The sequence below is a fragment of the Uloborus diversus genome, chromosome 8 (genome assembly GCF_026930045.1).
Source record: "Uloborus diversus isolate 005 chromosome 8, Udiv.v.3.1, whole genome shotgun sequence".
Classification (NCBI taxonomy): Eukaryota; Metazoa; Arthropoda; class Arachnida; order Araneae; family Uloboridae; genus Uloborus; species Uloborus diversus.
The window spans coordinates 12,689,880-12,710,852 of NC_072738.1; the positions used below are offsets into that span (position 1 = coordinate 12,689,880).

A 20,973-nucleotide genomic window follows, 5' to 3' on the forward strand; every position below is an offset into this window, starting at 1 on the left:
TGGCTTCCTAGTTTCGCTTGTTGCGATTGCATTTGAATAATTCAAAGCGGTTGCAGTGTTTAATTTACGGAAAATCGTAATAAAAGTCTGGTTAGATTTTGCTTCGGTTCAGGTTTTACGGTTTAAAATATATGAAGAACTACAAGAACAAACTGTATGTGAAATACAAAATGAAAAGAGATAAATAAATCTTACGTTGCTGTGGCCATCTAAAGACTCTTGGACCTTCTGCTGGGCGAGTAATCCTACGAGTTTCACCTAAAAGCCAAGTTTAAAATATTAGAGCATTGCATTTCTAGAAAAGGGACAAAATAGTAAAAAAAAATTTTTTTTTACTTCTTTAGTTTTTTTATATTGTAGAAAACAAATCTTTAAAATTAAAAGAGGCTTAAGTATTCTCATATCGATATAAAAATCTAGTTTGTATTTCATTGTACATTAAATTATAGAGCATAAGTTCTCAAAACATGTCACAGTATATCGGGGAGTTTATCTCTGATGTTTCAGACAACGAAAATGTGAACTTTTTTTTTTATTTTGCTGTACTTGTGATAAGGAGAAGATAGGACACGTTTAGCTGAAGTTGCTTTAATTTTTCACGACGTATTAGTTGTCAATGTAAAGTATTACTGTTCGGTGAATTAAAGTTCTGGAAGTGATGTCTTTACAAGATTTGCGCTGAGGTATTTTGCAACAAAATGAGAATCTGCTAATTTCAGAGTGACGTTTACCACGCGTTTTCGGAAGGTTAAACATTCAGAACATGCCAATGAGAAAACAGATTCTGCAATTCTCAGAAATCTGCAGATGTCCTTTCAAATTTTTGAGCTAAAGAAAAATCCACTTAACCCCAAAACTAATATCTGATATCTTTACTTAATTATTTCTTCTTCATACATGATGCTTACACGTTATACAAGGTACAGATAATTTTCTACAAAAAGAGGCGCAGAAAATCAGAAATATCATTATTTCTCCTTTCGGCATACCACTGAATTAAAGTACTAACTAAAGAGCAAATTGATGAACAAGCCAAATAGTTGGAGATGTTTTCAAACCAGGATAAAAAATTTTAAAAAAAGTAAAAAGAACTGGCTCTATTTTAAGTATAATTTTTATACTACTCATTTCTGGGAGAAGAGTTGGTTAGTTTAACGATTGCATTGTTCAACTGCATTTTGAAATGCTAATGAATTTTTATGAAAATCCTTCCGTGCATTAAGTTGGGTCTTTATATCAGGATTGATCCTTACTCATGTTTAAAGCCAAGCTTCTGTAGGTATCCGATTAGGTTCGAGCAGCCCTTTTTTTTTAAACCTCATGATGAAAATATCAATGTTTTCTTCGAAACAGAAGGATCCTAAAACATGCATTTTGCTTAAAAACGATCCACAATATCACTTTTTTTTAAATGGTTGGTTTTTCGGTAAAGAGGAATAGAAACTAAAGTCTGACCGCAACTTGGCTCCGCCTTGTTTCAGAATTGTCCATTTTCGTGAAGGGGTGATATGGAGAGGAAAGTTGGAATGCAATTTGCAAGTGCGTCATTGGGTCTAGAGCTTGAACACGTCTCCTTTTGAATTTAAGAAATTAGCCAAAGAGTTAAAATATTTTAACTTTGTGCGGTCGAGACACATATCTCATTGAACAGGTCACATCCTACGTAGGTGGACGGGTCTTGGTGTTTTACTTCTTTGAGCAGCCATTGATCAGAGATAACAACGCTTCCTATAATTAATTTCAATTGAAAATTGGTGGGAGTAGAGTTGCAATAAAGGAGGAAAAGCTTGTCATTTTAGTTTTCTCCAACTCCCCCCCAAGCAGTTATTTTGTAACTGAAACCTTTCAGGTCAAAATAATCACGTAATAAATCGCCAAAATGTTGCTGAACACGAAAATATGGCTCGCGTCCTTTCTTCCTTCTCTACCTATTTTAAGGAATGGACTCGTTTTCTCAAATGATTGACAATGGTCATTTGTTTGCGGTCGGACTATACCATTTAGGAGAAACGTTGAGTTGGAAAAAAAATTGTTACATACAATTTGCTTAGATTATTTCACATCTATAAATGTTACAAATGCAAAAGACCGTAGTTAAAGAAGTATTTCAAGAATTATGCGATTGATGACAAATCATGTGAATTTACCCAGATATTTCTCGAAATTACTCATCTCTGTTTGGTAAAAAGGTTATAAATCAAATTTTTTTTTATTATTTACATAATTTGCGATCCATTACACATTACACTCATAGTATTTTATGATATAGTATTTACAGGACAGGCATGTCAAATTTCATGTTTAAATGTTGAAAGGAATTTGCAAAATCATGTTTTCCGTAGACAGTATCGAACAAAATTTGCATTCTTCAAAAAGAAAAAAAAGTAAATAAAAGTTAGACTTATCACGAGTCATAATGGAGACACATACTATTCAAATGCTTGTAACTTAAGTTCTAATTCCCGTAGATTAAAAATCCAAAAGGTTTTATAATCTTCAAAAATGAGGCTGTTCAATGAGATCATTTTCAGAAAAAGTGAATTTCGGTCAGAAATCGCCTTTTCATCCTAGTCGGTTAAAAGAGTTGACACAGTCGGACGCTTCCTTCGTCAACAGTAACTGCTGTGTCAAACGAAGTAAAAAAAAAAAAGGATTATTACAAAACGTTTTTTGGATGGATCTCGACAGGAACATCTGGTAATTAGTTTCGGGGTCGCCCCGGCGACAGGGTGCAATAGACCGTTTTTCTTGTTAAGCTCGACTGCTATATCTAAGCAAGTAATGCAAAAATGCAGATTCATGATGGTCACATAGTACTATTTTATGTTGCAATTTTGTCATAAAATCAGAAATCTCAAGTGGAAGTCAAGAGCTGCAAAGTCTCAAGCAAAATGTTTTATATGATTTAAGTTAATGATGTTCAAACTTATTATTTAAACTGTGAATGAATTTGACGCAAATGTAAAATTATATGAAACGGTATTCATTTTTCGAAATGCTTTATTTTGTGCGTACAATAGCTTTGTGTTTACAATCAAGATTAAGGAATGGTAAAAATTAAAAAAAAAAAACGAAAAAAAAACCGCATTCATTTATGACGCTGTTTATGGTTCGAGTCGACGACATTTGTCTTCACGGCGTAAGAAGCCTTCCAGATTGTGGTACAGCACAATCAGTGTAGGTCTGTCTCTGCCCCTCTCTCTCTCTCTCTCATATATATATATATATATATATATATATATATATATATATATATATATATATATATATATATATATATATATATATATATATATATATATATAAAGTTAGCATTTTAAACTTGATCACGAGGTTTTTAGAATAGTATACTCATGTACCATGGCTTTACTCGACTATACCACGCTTGTACCAACCATAAAAATTAATAAGAGCAAAGAAAGTGGTGTGGTTTTAATATTGACCATAAGGGTGCAAAACGCAGATCGTTCTTACGCTAACGTATCAAAGTTACCGGATAATTTTCAATAGCTGTAGTAAATCGAAAAGTTATGCTAAATTTGGATTATTACCCTGTTTCTCAATCGAGTTTTATTAGTCTTTCACAGTCACATTTTACAATCCATTTATGCATGACAAACATCAATTTCCATTTCCAAAATATTTAAATCTCTTTCCGCAGCAGTACTTTTTTACCTGCACCAATGAAAGAATAAAATTGTTGGTCAAATGACCCACGAAATTTGCTTCAGTCAGCTAGGTCAAAACAATCAACAAATAGCCCCGAGAGATCTGTAAGAGCGCCACTCAAGGAAAATTTAAGAAAATAGTTATCTTTCCGTAGTTGTTGGCACAAAAGTACCTAAACTGACTGAGGCGCGATTATATTTAATGATCATAATGAACGATTTCTAAAGTAGGGATGAAAAACTTAATACTCACGTGGTAAGTGTATTGTTACAATGCGAGTCGTAGGAACTGGAATCCGTTGTCGCTTTGTGGTCACTGTAAAATAGAGCAAAATAATAAGTAAAATGCTTATTAAAGTAAAAAAGCATGTCCAAAACTAAAATAGCCATTAAAGTCAAATATATGCTCAAATACTGTAGAATTTATCTTTGATTAAAAACTAGTGTCTATCCCTCTGGACTTGCCTCGCTTGTTATTACCACACCGATCTGCCTATGGCCGCGATCAAATAAGAAAACCTGTTAACTTGAGCTAAACTGGGACTAAATAGAAGCATTTAACAGAGTCGCCGGTTAACCGGCCGCTCCAGAAGGCAGGTAATGGCATCAGAGAGTCGATCAACCGGTCGTGGCCACCGTAAAAAAACATTTCAAGACTGGTTGATAAGCACTTGTAGCATTTTTGATCAACCAAATCTCAACAACTTAACTCGATGTCCTTTTAAAACAGTTCTTTTGCTCATTCGTTAGCTCAGGTAACCACGTGGAAACCGAAATAAATTAATTGAGCAACCGAACATTAAAAACTAGCGACACAAACACTCTTGTCATCAACCGCATTACTGGTTTTTCTGGTCCCAGTTGTATGCGACCTAGAAATGTTTCTTAATAATTCCACCCAAATTATATAGGTTGTCCGTAAAGTCTGATACATTTCAAAAATTCATAGAAAAGCAACAAGTTGTCGTATGAATATACAGTTTGCGCCATAATAATTCACAAAGTCAAGATTTGTTTTACCGCAGCTTAAAGAAACATGAAAACGAAAAAAAATAATAATTATAAGTAACCGATGTTTCGTCCCATAAAAAATTTAAAAAAAAAACGTAATGGGAAGTGTTTAACCATTTAACTAAACAGAAAGCAATACCTTTCATTACTAGAGCTGAATGTGTGCACCGGTTGTTGCTCGAACTACATCTAAACGATACTCAAGTTCATCGAATGTCCACGAACTCTGCAAACATAGAACTCTGGTAATGAACGGTATTGCTTCCTGTTTGTTGAAATGATTAAAAACCTCATATTACGTTTGTTTTTCTTACTGGGACGATACAGTTGTCACACTTATATACATATTTCTTTTTATTTTCTCCCCTTTTTTACGATGTCATAAAAAATTCTTGAACCTGTGAAGTATTATGGCACAAACTGCATATTCATACCATAATTCGTTGCTTTTCTATGATTTTTTTAAGATGTGCCAATGACTTTTCAAACACCTCGTATATCTAGCTCACTCTGTTCTCTTGGTTTCGTTAAAATTCAAACTTTTCTAGGACAAGTCTCTAACTTTTAACCTTAAGATTGCCATAAGAACTGTAAGGTCGTCATGTGTCAGGTATCTAAGCTAGGTTTTCTGGGTAAAACTCAATGGCATTAAGAGCTTGACTTAGGGGCACATTGATGGGGGGTTTGGAAGGACAAACTTCTCTAGATCCGATGAACTACACACATATTGCCAATCCTCAAATGGTAGCTTACCTCCACGTAAGTAAATGTTATGACCAACACCTCCTCCTGTTCCTAATGGTCAGTTCTGGCTGCGCTAGGGACTGTACTAGATGGGACACATGAACTTAATATAGTGTGCGCTTTTGTAATTTCAACAAATTTCTAAGTTTAACTATTTAAGATTTTGAATCCTAATTGCACTAAAAAGAACTCTGGTTGTTTTATTCGACATATGAATTTTAATTTTTTGATTACGCCGTATAAGAGAGGTTGGGTATAACCAGGCTTTTGCAAAAAAGTAATTTAATAGCTGTTTCCTTTATTAAAATCTTGACGTAGAAAAGAACACACACAATAAGGTTCTTTGGTTATGTTACGGATTTCTGATGTTATGTTTTTCACACATGCTGTTATTTTCAGAACCCATAAACCTAAAAAGAGAATCAAATTTGCATTCAACACAATATTATAATGAATGGAAGACAATCTCACCTTCTGGATAACACTCCATTGGTTTTGGCATTATGGGATACTTTGTTACTGCATAGACAGGTCCTAAAATTAAGAGAAAGTCTTTGATCAGTAAGTTTTCCTTTAGAAATAAAAGCAGAAAATGCAATAACTCATTTGTTTATGTTTTAACCACGTTTAACCACCTACCCCGAAATACACCGCCAGTTCAGTCATTTCCAGCCAAGGGCTGCAGTTTCGTGCTTATTAGCACTCATGAGCCTGGCATAGGAAAGTGACTGACCCGGAGATAGAACGGGAATAGAGTTCGGTCACTAGTCTGGTCAGTGCTAATTCTGTATTAGCTTCCAGTCTGTTTGGCACTCTTGGCTTCCTTATGAGGTTTTTCATCTCCGTCTCACTCACTTTCCTATGCCTTGCTGATGAGTGCTAATAAGCACGAAATGCAGTCCTCGGCTGAAAATGACTGAGCTGGCGGTGTATTTCACGTATTTTCGAAATATATGTATCTGCCTTAGCCCTGGTTATAGGGCGTTTACTTACTGAATATACCTGCCTTGCCTTCATATTCAAGTTGAACCAAACCATTGCTTCGGTCACTCGTCTGGTCAGTGCTAATTCTGTATTAGTTACCACTTTGTTTGGCACTCTTGGCTTCCTTATGAGGTTTTCCATCTCCGGCTCACCACCAAACGGCACGAACTTGAGGGTCACGGATTTAGACAAAATCCTTGATATAGGTCGATTCCCACTAGATATGAGCCCAGGTAAAGGGGTTTGACTGCATAGGCCCTAGTTCGGCTGCAACGGGGGTCCAAAGTTGTTAATTTGGACCTAGTATTGCAATGGAGTTTCTTTCAGAAATACCATTTTTACCCCTTTTTTTGCCATTGTACTGCAGTATGAGTCATTTTCAGGCACTTACTTTTAAATTAATTACGCTGAATGCTAATTTTTAATAAGTTCTCAAAGTTAAATTGGACACTACTTTTAATTTCAATAACTTGAATGCCTTAATAAATAACATAGTTACAGGATATTTATCGTTTGAAAATGAAACTAATTATTTTCCTTTTATATTAATTCTTTGCTAGTAAAAAGTATTTATCGTTTGTTAATAAAAACATATACTTTTACTAGATATTCATCGTCTGTTATCAAATATATTCCACAATGATAAGCAGAAAGAGGGAGAGGAGAAAAAGCTCTAATTTATTGCACATGCACATGGCACATAAAAAAAAAAAAAATACAAGATCGTTTCAACTTTTCAAGTAACTTAAATAATGTTCATAAATAAATAGGTATTCTCCCTTCCACTCGTTGTACTAACAAAAGATTCCAAATGTGTTGGTACATCGAACATTGTTTCGAAATCTGAAATTCCAATGGATACGCCATTGCATTTCTGAGGCCAAACTAGCAACTTTGGGTCTTCGTTGCAGCCAAACTAGCAACTTTGGGTCTTCGTTGCAGCCAAACTAGGGCCTATGCAGTCAAACCGCTTTACCTGGGCTCATATATAGTGAGATGGACCTATATCTAGAATTTTGTCTAAATCCGTGACCCTCAAGGTCGTGCCGTTTGGTCGTCAGTCACTTTCCTATGCCGGGCTGATGAGTGCTAATAAGCACGAAACTGCAGTCCTTGGCTGGAAATGACTGAGCTGGCGGTATATTCCATGTGTTCTGCTTTAGCCCTAGCTATAGGCCGTTTACTTACTGAATACATCTACCCGGAGTTAGTGGGGTGCTAGTAACCTATCCAAAAGCCAATGGACTTGACGCGAATGTAGTCGGTGGGTGGATGTATTGCGGCAACGGGCCTGAAACCTGGAACCCTCCGAGTCTGATACACTAATTACACTGTAAAAAAAACTGTAAATTTTGAAGAAGTTATCCGTATTTTTTACAGAAAAAAACTGTTCGTAATAAAATACAGGATTTCTCTGTTTTTTTGAATCTGTAACCGGTTATACTTTGTTTTTCTTCGAATCTTCGAAATTTCGAGCGCGTGTTTGGATTTTGGTTCTCGTGCTCGAGTTTTTGATCTTATATTTATTTAAAGTGAGTAAGTCTTAAATCGTTTGCAACTTCCATTTCATTGCATCCTAATCAATATTTTATTATTATGTTTTTTTGTCATCTGTTACAGAGGCATATTCGGAAATTTACCTTTGTATACATGTATTTCGTAGTAGTATAGTAAATATTGAAATGGATTTATGAAAGTATAGTTTCATTTTTTAATCTTCATAAAATAATAAATCAGCTTGAATAAATAATAAAAATACGGAAGATTTCTGTAAAATAAACGTAAGAAAACTGGCGTCCTGGCTGACAGTTTTTTTCTGTAAATTTTACGGATTTTTTTTACAGTGTATTGAACTACACATGGGATTCATTCACTGCAAAAACCATGAACTTATTTCACTAAGACAAAAAATATCATGCTAATTTAGTGATAAATAAACCCTGCGTTATTTGTTAAGTGTAGTCCTGAACATAAAAAAGCGACGATAGTTGTTTATGTGAAAATAACCCAAAAAAAACTTACTGCTCAAAGAAACTTTGATAATAGTGTAGATAAAAAAGAAAAAAAAAAATCAGAAATAAATGTAAGCATTGATATGAAAATAACCAGAGAAACATTTACTAATTAATGAAATATCAAAAAAAAAGGGTAAAGTTTTAAAAAAAAAAACGCTAAGCAGATAACGCATGAAAATGAATAAATAACTAACGTCATTAAAAATAATCAGACGAAACTACCTCGTTTCTTTATCTGTGTCAATTTGAATAGTTATCCTACTTGCATCACTTTTTATTCTTTTCACTAGTTGTTTGGTTACGCTTTCACAATTGCGATTGAATCTAATAATGCAGTGAAACGCGTAATGTAACTGTGAAGTTTGTCGAAGGTTTCTATTTTTCTATTAGAGGAATTAATGTCGATTGCGCAGTGTCTCACAATCAATCACCTTTCGCTTCACTTACTTCTTGGAGTCACTCGCTGGCGTTTAATAGTTGTAGGCGTAATTCTTTCCCTTATGGGCGGTCTTTCTAAAATGATTGAAAAAAAAGTATTAGAATCATTCTCAGACAAAGGGAAATTTCATTTACTTTGTTGAAAATGCTAATTAAACTAAACAATTAAATACTGGCTAACTTCATGCAATATAACAGGCAGCCCGTTATCACAGCTAGAGACTGAAATGCTAGACTGAAGAGTTCTAATAAGAACGAAACTGCAGTCTCTAGTTGTGATGAACGGGCTGTCTGCTACATTATGTGCAGTTCTGGGGGGGGGGGCTTAGCTCTGGCTTAGGGGCGGTAACTTAATCCTATAAATGACTAACTTGTTCGTAAAAAGATTTCTTTGAATATTTCCCTTTATGCACTAGTAAAAATGTGTAAAAAAATAGTTCCATTATCTAAAAAATGATAAAAAGTTGCGTATGTCATTACCATAATTTTTCTCTAGCTGCGAACTTTATTATTTGAAGATTTATTTTGTCTTGCAGTCGTTAGTTAGAAGCCAACTCTCGCGGGACAATAGGTGCTTCTAGGAGGGGGACATCTATTGCTATAACACAAAATGCCCATTTAAAAATCAGACATTAAACAACTTAGCTCCCAACCATTCTCTCCCCCCAAAAAATAAATTTTGGGATTGGCCACTGAATTTCCATTTCTAAGATGACTATAGTATAGGAAGTTGACTAGAGTTTAGAGCAGAGAAAAACATATTGTAAATCTGTCCCAACCACTAGTACTAGACGAGCTCATTCCTACTTTCTCTTTATTTTCAAAAAATAAAAACACAATATTCTTTCAGTTTAACTTTCTCAAACCTTGACCTACTCCTCTCTCGAGTAACGTAGGTGTGGAACAAAAATACTATAGTTTTAAAACATGCACATAAACTCAAGTTTTTTGTATTTTGTTGTTGCAGTTTTTTTTCTTTAATTTTAAAGTAGCTTAAAGGACTTACAATCAGATTTTTCAGAGCTGGATTCTTTGTAAGTCAAGATTAGTAAAGTAAGAAACAAAATGGAATTGGTCAAATTCCTCCCAACTGTCCCCTACTGCTTAAAATAAAGTGAGTATTAAACATGAAACAGTTTAATTTTTTCCTTGATTTAAAATAAATTTAGCCCCCCCCCCCAACGCTAAACAAATAAAGCACCAGGTTTTCTAGACCTTCAACTAAACCTTTAAACTAAAATTAGATTTGTTAGATTAATTTGAACGAAGAGTAAAATAAGGATAGTTTTCAACCTATTGAAGGTTAAAAAAAAAAAAAAAAAAAAAAAAAAAAAACATTATTACACCCCCTGATCTAACAAAACCTGAAAAAAAGTGCTCAGTAAAACATTAAAAATCATACATACTTGGAGGAATGATTACACATATTGTTGCTGGTAAAGGTACTTCTTCTAATTCCGGAACAGCTGAAAAATCACAAAAAGCACAGTTCAAAAACAACTCCTTCATTAGGATAAATTCAGACCGATTGCAACAGTGTCAAAAAGTTCCGTGTCAAAAATCCGTTACTGAATGCAACATTGGTTCGTTAAGTTTGAGCTGTTCGTTGCTTCGTTAAGCTTCTGAGCTTGTGATTGGCTCTTAAAGTTTCCTAGCATGTCATGGTTTCGTAAAACTTCCAAACGTGTTATTGGTTCTCCTTTTATTTTTATACTTCATCATTAAAAATAACTTTAATTGGCGGGATTTTTTTAAAGCTTCTTTAGGAACAAATAAGTTATCATTGCTATTATGATATGCTTAGTTATATACACATTTAATTATTCCGGACCTACACTGTCTCAAAAAGTTAAGGTACAACCGGTTTTTTGCGTCTAATTCGCAAATGAATGAATGTAGAAACAAAGAATTTGATGGAAATGTGCATTAAAAAGTTTTATATTGATTGCGTCATAAAAATTTGAATAAGTGTATTGCAAAAACGATTTATAACAAAACGATCAATATTTGCGGAAAAGTCCATTCTTGGTGAAAACAGTACATCACAGTGTTATGCAGTAAAATTTTATAGAAACAATACAAGAATGGGTTCTAACAAGGAATGTGTCCACCTAACTTGAATGCATTGGAGCATCGGTTTTCCATGCTGTTTATTATGTTGTCGGACACCGCAATAGGAAGCGAAGATCAGACACAGAATAAGCCTTGTTCCAGCTCATCTAATGACCTTGGATGAGGATTTAAAGCAGCAACTTTTCTGCCCAGATAGCCCCAAAGATGTTCTATCGGATTCAGGTCTGGATATTGAGCTGGCCATTCCATTCATTCAAAACCGTGATCCTCAAGATACTCTCAACAATCCGAGCTCTGTGAGGTCGTTCATTATCATCCATCAGAATGAAGTCATTACCAATAGCACCAGCATATGGGCAGATATATGGATCAAGGATCTCATCCCGATATCTTGGATCAGTAAGAGTTGCTCAATGGAACACATGTTGGTCAATGTGACCACCGAGCGAGATTCCTGCCACACCATGTGTGTGTGTGATTCTACCATCTCTACCCTGTGTCTTTCAACAGCGTTGGAATGATGGTATGTAGTATGCTGTTCCCTCCCGATCATCAGAAGCCCTGCATCACTCTCCAATGTAAATCTGGACTCGTCCGTGAACAGCACAGAAGCTTCGAAAACATGTTGTACCTTAACTTTTTGAGGTAAATGTATTTTGTTGATGTTGCGATTGGTGTGAAACCTTTTCTGTCACTTCCGGATTTTTAAGAAGAATGATTTCAATCCTTACTTGGAGGACGAATGCATTGGATTCCAACTGTAGTCACCGTTTGAGTGTCGCACTCTTCCTCAACTGAAAGAAAGAATTTATTAGTGTTAAATAGAAATGTGACACCAACGACATAGCAAAGTACTGATCTTTCAAAACATTGATGTTTAAAGAAAAAACACACATGATAATTAATATAAAGTAAAAGCATAGTTGTTTTGAAACAAAGAGAATTATTTCTTTTGTTAATTATGCAAGATGTCCAAAAAAAAAATAACAACAAGCATTTGAGGAAGGTGGATAAAATCTAAGAAGTCTAATTGCTTATTAGAGTCGCTTGTTGTTTCCACGCCCAGACCCGGGTTCGTTCCCGCGTTGGGCACGGTCAATTCAGCCTTTTATCCCGTCAGTGGGTAGATAAAATCAGTACCAAGCATGCTTGGAAACTAAATTGAGGGGAGGGGGAGAGAGGCCTGCGTTCGACTGCCCATCTAACTGAAACTTTTGACTTCCAACACAGAGCCCTCGGTTACGGAAACGGAAATGGGTACAGTAGGCCTAGGCCCCAATGGGTTGTTGCATCACTGAGTGTAGTTTAGATAAAATCTAAAGGTACCATGATTTGCAAACGATCAACTAGCCAGAAACGTCGGGGATGGGGGGGGGTGATGTAGAAGACCTGAAAAATACACAAATTCGTTATTCTTTAAAGCACATGGGTCATTCTCCAGAATGTGTAACTTTTGAACGAAAATATTTTTCAATTTCAAAACTTTTTGTTTCCTTTTTTTTTCATCCTTAGATGTAAGTGTTACCTACTAGAAGAAACCATAAACAATGACGCAGCTAATTTCCAATTATTTTACTAATAAATAACAAATATAAAATAATACCTTGTTTACGGAAATGGGAAAAAAAAGAGAAAAAAAAGTTTAGTGTTTGAAAACAGAGGCCAATTTAATATCAAAGTAGTAATTTTGTTAATTGTGCCGTCAAAAAAAAAAAATCATTCCTTTGGTTGGCACATAAAAACTTTACATGCAAAATTCTTGTCATCATTTTACTTGGCATGCTCCCTAGTGATTTGGTCGAATATCGAATATTCGGCAACAATTCGACCGAGTTTTCGGAGTTCGGAATGTGACATGGATCTTGCATTTCACCACTGGATGAAAATCGATAGGGAGAAATATTGATGAGAATGGCATAACGTGTAGCCCGTTAACTATAGGTTCAACTATACACAGCTTTGTTGCTAAACTCCAAAAAGAGAGAAACTACCATTCAAAACATAACTACTTGGAAATGAAAAAAATGATCAGAAATGCCGTACGCTAAACTACTAATAAAATGAAAAACGAGTACGAGTAAAACGTAAATAAAAAACAGTATCAAGAAAATGTCGTAAACAGCTACTTCTACAGAGAATAACCTTTTCAAGAGAAACGGATGTTCAACAAAAAGTGAAAGTCGTGAGTGAAAAGACATCAAGTAAAAGACATCAATATTTACACCAAATAGTTCAGATTAGAAGTTAATTGGAAAGCGAAACGAATGACAGCAAGCAGTCCAAAAATTAAGAAACATAACCACATGGATTGGAAATGAATAAAAGAGAACACGTAACAAGAAAAGAAGACAATCGACCGAAGATCCGTATACCCGATTCCCAACCGAAAACTGGTCTCGCGCACAGTCATATTTCTATAATGATCAAATTCTGAAGGTACTGTACTATCTTTTTGCTCATCTGACTCTGTACAGTCACACAATGCAGAGTCTCCCTCTTGCCGGTTGCACAGTTTACTAGAACTATTACTAAAAACCAAAACCATGCGGAAAGTGAAAATGATACCAATACGGAAAAGAGACATATTCGCACTAAAGAAAATATTGGAAGCAGATAAGAAGTAATGATGATTCATAAAATTACATGAAAATCGTTTCATCATACGTAAATTCCTACTCTTATTCCATATCGCGTGCATGTCTATCTGGTTAAAATGCAACTTCTTGTTCAAGCCCGCAGTATACGAAACCGAATTGCTCATACAGTTTCATTTAGAGTGATCTGCCACTTCTTATTAAAGTTCTTGAGACTTTATTGAGACCCTTGTTCCATATCGCGTGCATGTCAATGGGTTAAAATGCTGCTACCTGTTCAAGCCCACAGTATACGAAACCGAATTGCTCATACACGTTTCAACCAGCGTCATCTGCCACTTCTTATTAAAGTTCTCTGAAACTCTGCAGAATTATGTTGATAATTGTTCGGGTCGATTGACAGTCGACGCTCCCGAGTTGGTAAGAGAAACTTATTCAGATCGGTTGAGCGGACTGAGTTGGTAGCTGATGTTTGTTGGAGTCATCTAGTTTTCTACGAATCGTAGTTTTTAGTTATACTCATTCAAGTTATCATATTATACTTGTTCAAGTCATCTGGGAGTTTACCGAACATAGAAGCTGATGCTTGTTCAAGTACTCTGGAAGTCTACAAAAATCATCTGTACTTTTCATGTCGTTTGGGAGTTCAATGTACTGGACTTTCTATTTCAAATACATTATCTCTATAGTGTTAGCCTTTTTTTTAATAAAAAAAGTTTTATTTTTAGATGGGTTCAAAGGTTCGTCCACTTACCTTTCGGAATGTAAGTATGGCGTTTGACAGTGGTATCAGGAAAAGTATATCGTGTTCTGAAAGCTAAAACAAAGTGAAATAGCTTAGAATGTAAAAAAAAAATATAGTTCATGGTTTGATATTGGCATTTCAGAAAGAAGTCGAGACTAAATTATCATTAGTTTTATGCAAGAAAAAAGAACGAATCAATTAAGGTGAAAAAACATTATTTGTATATCATTTTTTAAAGACTTTTTCCAGCACTTCGTTATCGATTATATCTGTAATAAGTCATCAGCATACTTTAAACATCTAGTCGTAACCCCTCTAGTACTAACGCTGAGCCTTCCCCCAACTAATATAATGAGTAAAAGCAACGGCAGACACTTTTTATAAGCAATATTACTAACAAAAAAAATAGCATTTGAATACTACGCCAGCAACAGTATTTAAAAATAATGACTATGAAGTATTAAAATAGTAACATTCAATATTCACTACTTTATTCACTAGCTGTGAATTTTTTTAATGTAAACTTAAACGTATCGCATCCCGGCAAGGAATGTGAGAATTTAAAAAAAAAAGAAAAAAACTGCAGTTGAGAAAGTCAAAGTTCTACGCAACAATACTTTTAAGTGATTCAGGCTCAAATATTACAAAATGCTCAAAGTCATTACGATTTGATGTTTACAAGTTAGTTTATGTGGTCTAAACTAATAATTCAGACTTGGAAATCGGAAATGTTTCTTCTAAATTTGAAAATTTTAATGATGAGTTACTATTGATTATATCATTTTTACGCCTCCACGTAATTTTGGACGAGTTAATGGCAAGAAAGAGCATTACATTTTGGGTTTCAAATCAGTAGTTAAAGCGTTTTTTTTCTTTTTTTTTTTTGTTTTTTGTTTTTTTAATTTAAACTTGTGTTACTTTTGTTGCCGGGGTGTGATGGGACGACGGAACAGAAAAGAGGTTGATGAAGCTGCGTCTAAATGTCTAAATGTGGTACTAGGTAGTGAAATGAATTTGCATACTCACTAGATGGTGTGATGTGGACACTTGATATTTTCGGCCTCGTCGCCGTCACTACGTAAGTACGGGCTGGAATTGAGTTAAAATCAAAAGATTACGTTACTGAATTGGACAGATTGAAAAACATTCAAGAAATAACAATTATATGGCGCCAAAGTGCTTTGAAATGGATGACGAATTCAGAAAAGCTTTTAACAGCTTTTTGTTTGCCAATTTTCAAATTTTCATGTTTGCTGGTTCAGCTTTCAAATTAATTCGCTTAATTTATTAATAATTTACTTTATGCTCACTAATATTCATTTCTACTGCGATTTTAAACTGCTGGTTTAAGATCTAAGTCTTCTAAAGTGAAATTTTAAGTACTACTCTCTTTATTTCATAATTTATTAAATTTACCTTTAGTCACTTTTCAAATGGAAAAAAGGAACACTTTGACCATTGAAACAGCTGTTTAGGAAAACAAGCGAGTTCTAAAGCAAAAATTCCACTTCAGTATAATTATGAACATTTAAGTAAAATCTGGTGAACTTTTCAAATTATTGTGTAAAAAGTTTTATAGAAAATTTAACATGAGTTCTTTAAATTGACGTTTTGAAAAATCGGCATTGAAAGTAAACTTGTACGTATACATTTTAATGCATTTCTACCTCATTAATACATTCAAATTGAGTTTCTTTTAATGTACATAGAAACATGAATTCGGTGTTACTTGAAAGCTCCTGACTTAAATATTTTGAATACGTAAGAACTGAAAAGCATAATTTTTTAATGTTATAAGGTACCAACTCCCCTTAAATCAATGAACACATAGAAAACTTGTTTGCTTTTAAAGGTTTCTAAATTCTAAAATCCACAAATTTATGCATGCTTGAGTTCAGCCTTTAACTTTAATTTTGTAACTTGATTAATTAGTTCCTATAGTTTATTTCGTAAGACAACAACATAATCATTTTACAGCCCTATATTTGTTTTTTAAAACCATTTTTGAAATTTATTATTTATTTGTATGCATTTATTTTATTTAGCTCCTATCAATTTGTTATGATTCATTAAGCTTCTTTTTCATGCTTTAATTTTCAACTTGAAGACAAAGATGCAAACAGTAGAAGTAAAATGAACTCACGTTTGACTGGGAGACTATGAGTCATACAGGTGGTTGGGGTTATACATTGGTTTTCCGTCAACGGAGCTGGAAACAAAGTTAACATAGAGTAAAGACCAAAGTGTACACAGATGTGTTGACAACACAAACAGAACCATGGCGTTCAGAATAGCGCAGACAATAATTAAACCGAGTAATTTGGGTATTCTTTTCATACACAGAAGTGCTGAAATTTTCGATAATTTTCAGTGACTCAATAGAGGGTAACGGCATCAGTAAAAGACACGGGTACAGTAACAGACAGTCATAAGTTTGGATTCAAATAATAAGCCTTTTAGGCGGGTAAAACTTGTATTACTGTGGCCCATGAATACGGTGCAACCATTTAGTATTATCACTGTGAATTTTATGAGTTAGTTGGTATTTACAAGGCCGTGGTGCAAGGTTATGAACAGCCACCACGAGGTCAGCTGGGTGTTTCATGTTCATTTGAATTAAGGATTTAGGTCTAAAAATGAAAAACTTTTGCACATTTTGAAGAGAAAAGGGGAATTGGGTCCATTAATCATCCTATGTATTACTGGGTATCATCAGATTTTTCAGTGTGTGTTACTTGGGATCGGACCTTTTCTCGAAGTTGAGCAAATAAAAATAGAATTAACTAATTCAGAGGACTCAGAAGCATCCAAACGTTAGATGAGATGTAGTTGCATCAGAGAAAAATAGTTTAAAAAGTCTAAATATATTAAAAGCCTCAGAAAATTGAGTTAACGCAAGAGTGATGTATTAAGCATGTCTTACTTTTGCCGTTATCCTAAATGTAGAGTATTCGAAAGAAATTTAGAATCAAAGTTATGACACTTTAAAATATTTATTTTTTGAAAGTAAATCACCAACTGTCCTATGCTTCTTAAGACTTGAGTCTTTTTCTGACGACAGTTGTACACCAATAAGAGAATATAAAACAATAAAAAAATTTTGCATTCTTTTTGAATGTGTACGTGATGGGAAATGGACTTTTTTTGGCTCTTAACGGAGTTTTCTCTCTCCAGGAACTGACATTTCTCAAGCAATAAGAATTACGTAACTTAATATACTTCAATGAAATATTGCTTGCATAGTTTTGTTTAACGATATGAAAACAGCCCAAACACTTATTTTGAGCCGCATCAAGTCAAACTTGACTAGCAAGAAACTATTGAAATCACATTAAACGAAACTAATTCGTTTCGAAAAATAAAAACTTTTAAAAATTAATCGCACTTATTGTGTACACTTTTTCAACTGAAATCTTTCAAAAAGGTAGTCCAAACAAATAAACAGTTTGATACTATGAATATGAACTGACCCTATATTAGCGCAACTACAAGAAAGAAAACCTTTTTTCCGGCCAATTTTTTGAGATAGAACTTTCACCTTGGTGTTATTTTCCATTGCTTCATCAGCTGCAGTTTAACATAGTAATGGTTTTTTTCTCCAATATTACAGCTTTAAGAGCGCGTTTACATTGACTGGAAAACTAGTACATTGGATGTGTTTTCAAACTGCAATTGAAATAAAAATCACTGTGGAGGGAAAATATGATAATTTCAAGTCGAATGACATTCTCTTTACTATGATGAAAGTGGATAATATCAATACAATTCCACTTTTCTTCCGTATTTGACGATTGCACTGTCCAATGCAAACTAGTTGCATCCAAATTTTCTGCAAACAAACGTTGCTCCCGCTTATTGCATTTCCTTTGAAAATGCCCTTTAATTTTCAGAATAAAGTACTTAGAATTAATTAAGGTTTAGAAAAAATAGCCTAAGAAGATTTCTGAAGTCTGCATCGATTTCATTGTCAATAGGTTCTTGTAGAAACTCCACAGCGTCCAATTCGAATGAATATGCAGCATGTAAAAGATCCCTCGGATACTTCTTTGTGTTGGAGTGCTCTTGGTAAAATTAAAGGCCCAGAACAGTTTCGCATCTCGCAGAAACCGGGTTCCTTCATCTCCTCGGGAAACGTAAGCTATGGAATTGAGTTAGAAGTTTGTTTATTTTGAGCGCATGAGAGCATTTAGACAGTTTTTCAGAAATTGCATTTATCAAAATGAATTTAATTTCCTTTTCAGGATTCACTTTAGTGCAAATCAGCAAACTTATTTGACACTGAATTCGTTGCAAAAAATAAACAAAAACTTTACTCACGAGGAAACGTGATAATTATGGTAACAGGTCTTTGGGGCGGCCTCGTTCGCTCTATAACTCTTGCTGCAATAAAAAAAAAAAAGACAAACGATATTCAGATATGGGAAAATAATTTTAAATAAAATACCTACACTTGATCAAAGTTTTACATTTGAAGATCTACCATGTGATCTAGAAATGTATTTAACCCCATTAGTGGGGAATTCCATGATTTCACCAAGGCAAAATGTAAAGAATTTAGGAGTAAATCAACTTTGGATGCGCAAAGAGAACATTGACCCCTTCGGTCGGAATTATGAAATATTAGACCAAAAATGTTGATATTTGGTACACAGTGTACTATGATAAAGGATATCTTATAGACAAAATTTTGAGTTTGTAGGAGAAAAATTAAAAGAGTTATGGCACGTCCAATATTTCAAACTTATATTTTTGAAATCAATATTTCATTTACAAAAACGATAAAATACCAAACAAACTTCATTATAAAATGTTCTACAAACAATTAACATAAAAATAATATAATGAAACATAATATAAGGGTTTGAAACGATTAATTAAAGATTATACATTTTTAAAAAAAATCAGGGGGAAAAGCTCGCTTTTCAGATGAAAATCCATGGTTGGAAAAATGAGCCACTCTCTACCTCTCAATCCTTATATGTCAGTGTTGTCAATTCCAAAACGAAAAATTATTTCTCAGATTATAATAAGCAGAATGTAAAGAGTCAACTACAAAAAAAAATCAACTAATTAAATCAATTATTAAATGATTAGCAGCTGTTTAAAGAGGTTGTCTGGTATACCGGACACCAGGTCTGAAGGGGTTAATGTATATTTTTTTGTTGATTATAAACGTAACAATACACTTGAAAACTACAAATATAAGTATAGTGAAACCCCGATTTAACTATTGTCAATGGACTGGAAAAAGCTATCGTTAATTTAAGGATATTGTTAAATCGAGGAGCAAATACATTCAATGCAGTTAAATCTGGACCAGTGAAATGTATCATTAAATTGATATAATCGTTAAATCGAAGTTATAGTGTACTAATATTAAATTTAAATTTAGAAAATAAAAACCTTAACCATCATTGAAATTCTCATATTGAGATGTACTTCGTGGTTCAGAGCACATAATTATGAGGCAGTGAGAAGCGAAGGCAAGTCCCATCCAAGGCTTTCATTGTAAAGTTTTCCAAACCATGCTGTAAAGCAGCACCAACCCAGGCTACTAGTACTATCTCTTGCCCCAAAAAAGAGGAGAGGCTCACCTACCACTTGTTCTGGTTACCTCCATATATTTTTATTTTGGTTCTTTGCTTCTCACTGCCTCATATGATAGTTAGATACATTTACTTCTGTTACAAATAATCCCCACATTTTTTTTTCTTATTTGCTAAAATAAATAACGTATTTTATTCGTTAACAATTTGAAACTGGCAACAGATTAAAATTTTAAACAATTATTGAGCTACTCTTTGACCACGGATTGTATGTAATTTGGAAATCAGCCAAGTAAAGACGATTCCATCTGAATGAATCTAGCAGGGAAAGGGGGAAAATAGTGATGGGCTATTGATACACGCGTTTTATAATGCCAGTAGTGCCTTATTCATTTATTGCCTTACCTAAAATAAAATGAGGGGAAGCAAAAATAGTTACTATGGAAACAACAAAAAGAAAATAAAATGTTTTCATTTCGTTCAGGAATGTATAAGCAAAATGGTAAGCTCCAAACTATTTTGTGAATAAATAACTCAATTTTTGTAGTGAGAATATAGATCGAATGCACTTTAGATGAAAAAAATATCGCAGTGAGCAAATTTTAATTTTTACAAAACTGGGGCTAAATAATAGGGAGGCATAAGTGACCATCTGTAACAAAGTAACACCCCTATTAACTAAAAGATACGTCCATTTCCGCCTATAAACCAAATATTAGCTTTTCCATGTAATCTATGCTCAGACAATAACTTCTCTAGACAGCCAACAATAACGTTGTTACCAATTGCTTGAATGAAAGCTTAGAATTTATTTAAGCTCTGCTACAAAAAAAAAAAAAATTTAAAAAAAAACGGATATAATTCCAGCTCGATGGACATGGATAATGGACCACGTCAATTCCATTAAATGCAGATTTTTCAATCAATGCCTCCGGTAATTGCATGCAAAGACAAGACCCAGCTGAGCAGAATATCAAGCCTTCTTTTGAACAAAAAACGGATTAAAAAATCGGTTCATCCCTTCAGGAACTACGAACAGGTACACATATACACAGACAAGTCAAACTTAAAATCCCCTTTCTTGTTGCATCGGGGATTAAAAATGGAAGTCAAAACTTAATTAAATATTGAAAACTTGTGCACTAGTAAAATATT

At 34.1% G+C, this 20,973-nt stretch overlaps 1 protein-coding gene across 1 annotated transcript in view; it reads right to left on the reverse strand.

Moving 5' to 3' along the window:
* Window positions 1-5,775: 5,775 nt before the first annotated feature.
* The window catches only part of LOC129227931 (titin homolog), a 111,028-nt gene continuing 95,830 nt past the window's right edge, over window positions 5,776-20,973 (reverse strand). Inside the window, exons 12-17 of the mRNA XM_054862551.1 lie at window positions 18,590-18,652; window positions 14,282-14,344; window positions 11,665-11,727; window positions 8,870-8,935; window positions 5,895-5,994; window positions 5,776-5,833 (exon numbers count right to left, since the gene is read on the reverse strand). Coding sequence (XP_054718526.1) covers window positions 5,776-5,833; window positions 5,895-5,994; window positions 8,870-8,935; window positions 11,665-11,727; window positions 14,282-14,344; window positions 18,590-18,652 — 413 coding nt within the window. The remainder of the gene's footprint in view (window positions 5,834-5,894; window positions 5,995-8,869; window positions 8,936-11,664; window positions 11,728-14,281; window positions 14,345-18,589; window positions 18,653-20,973) is intronic.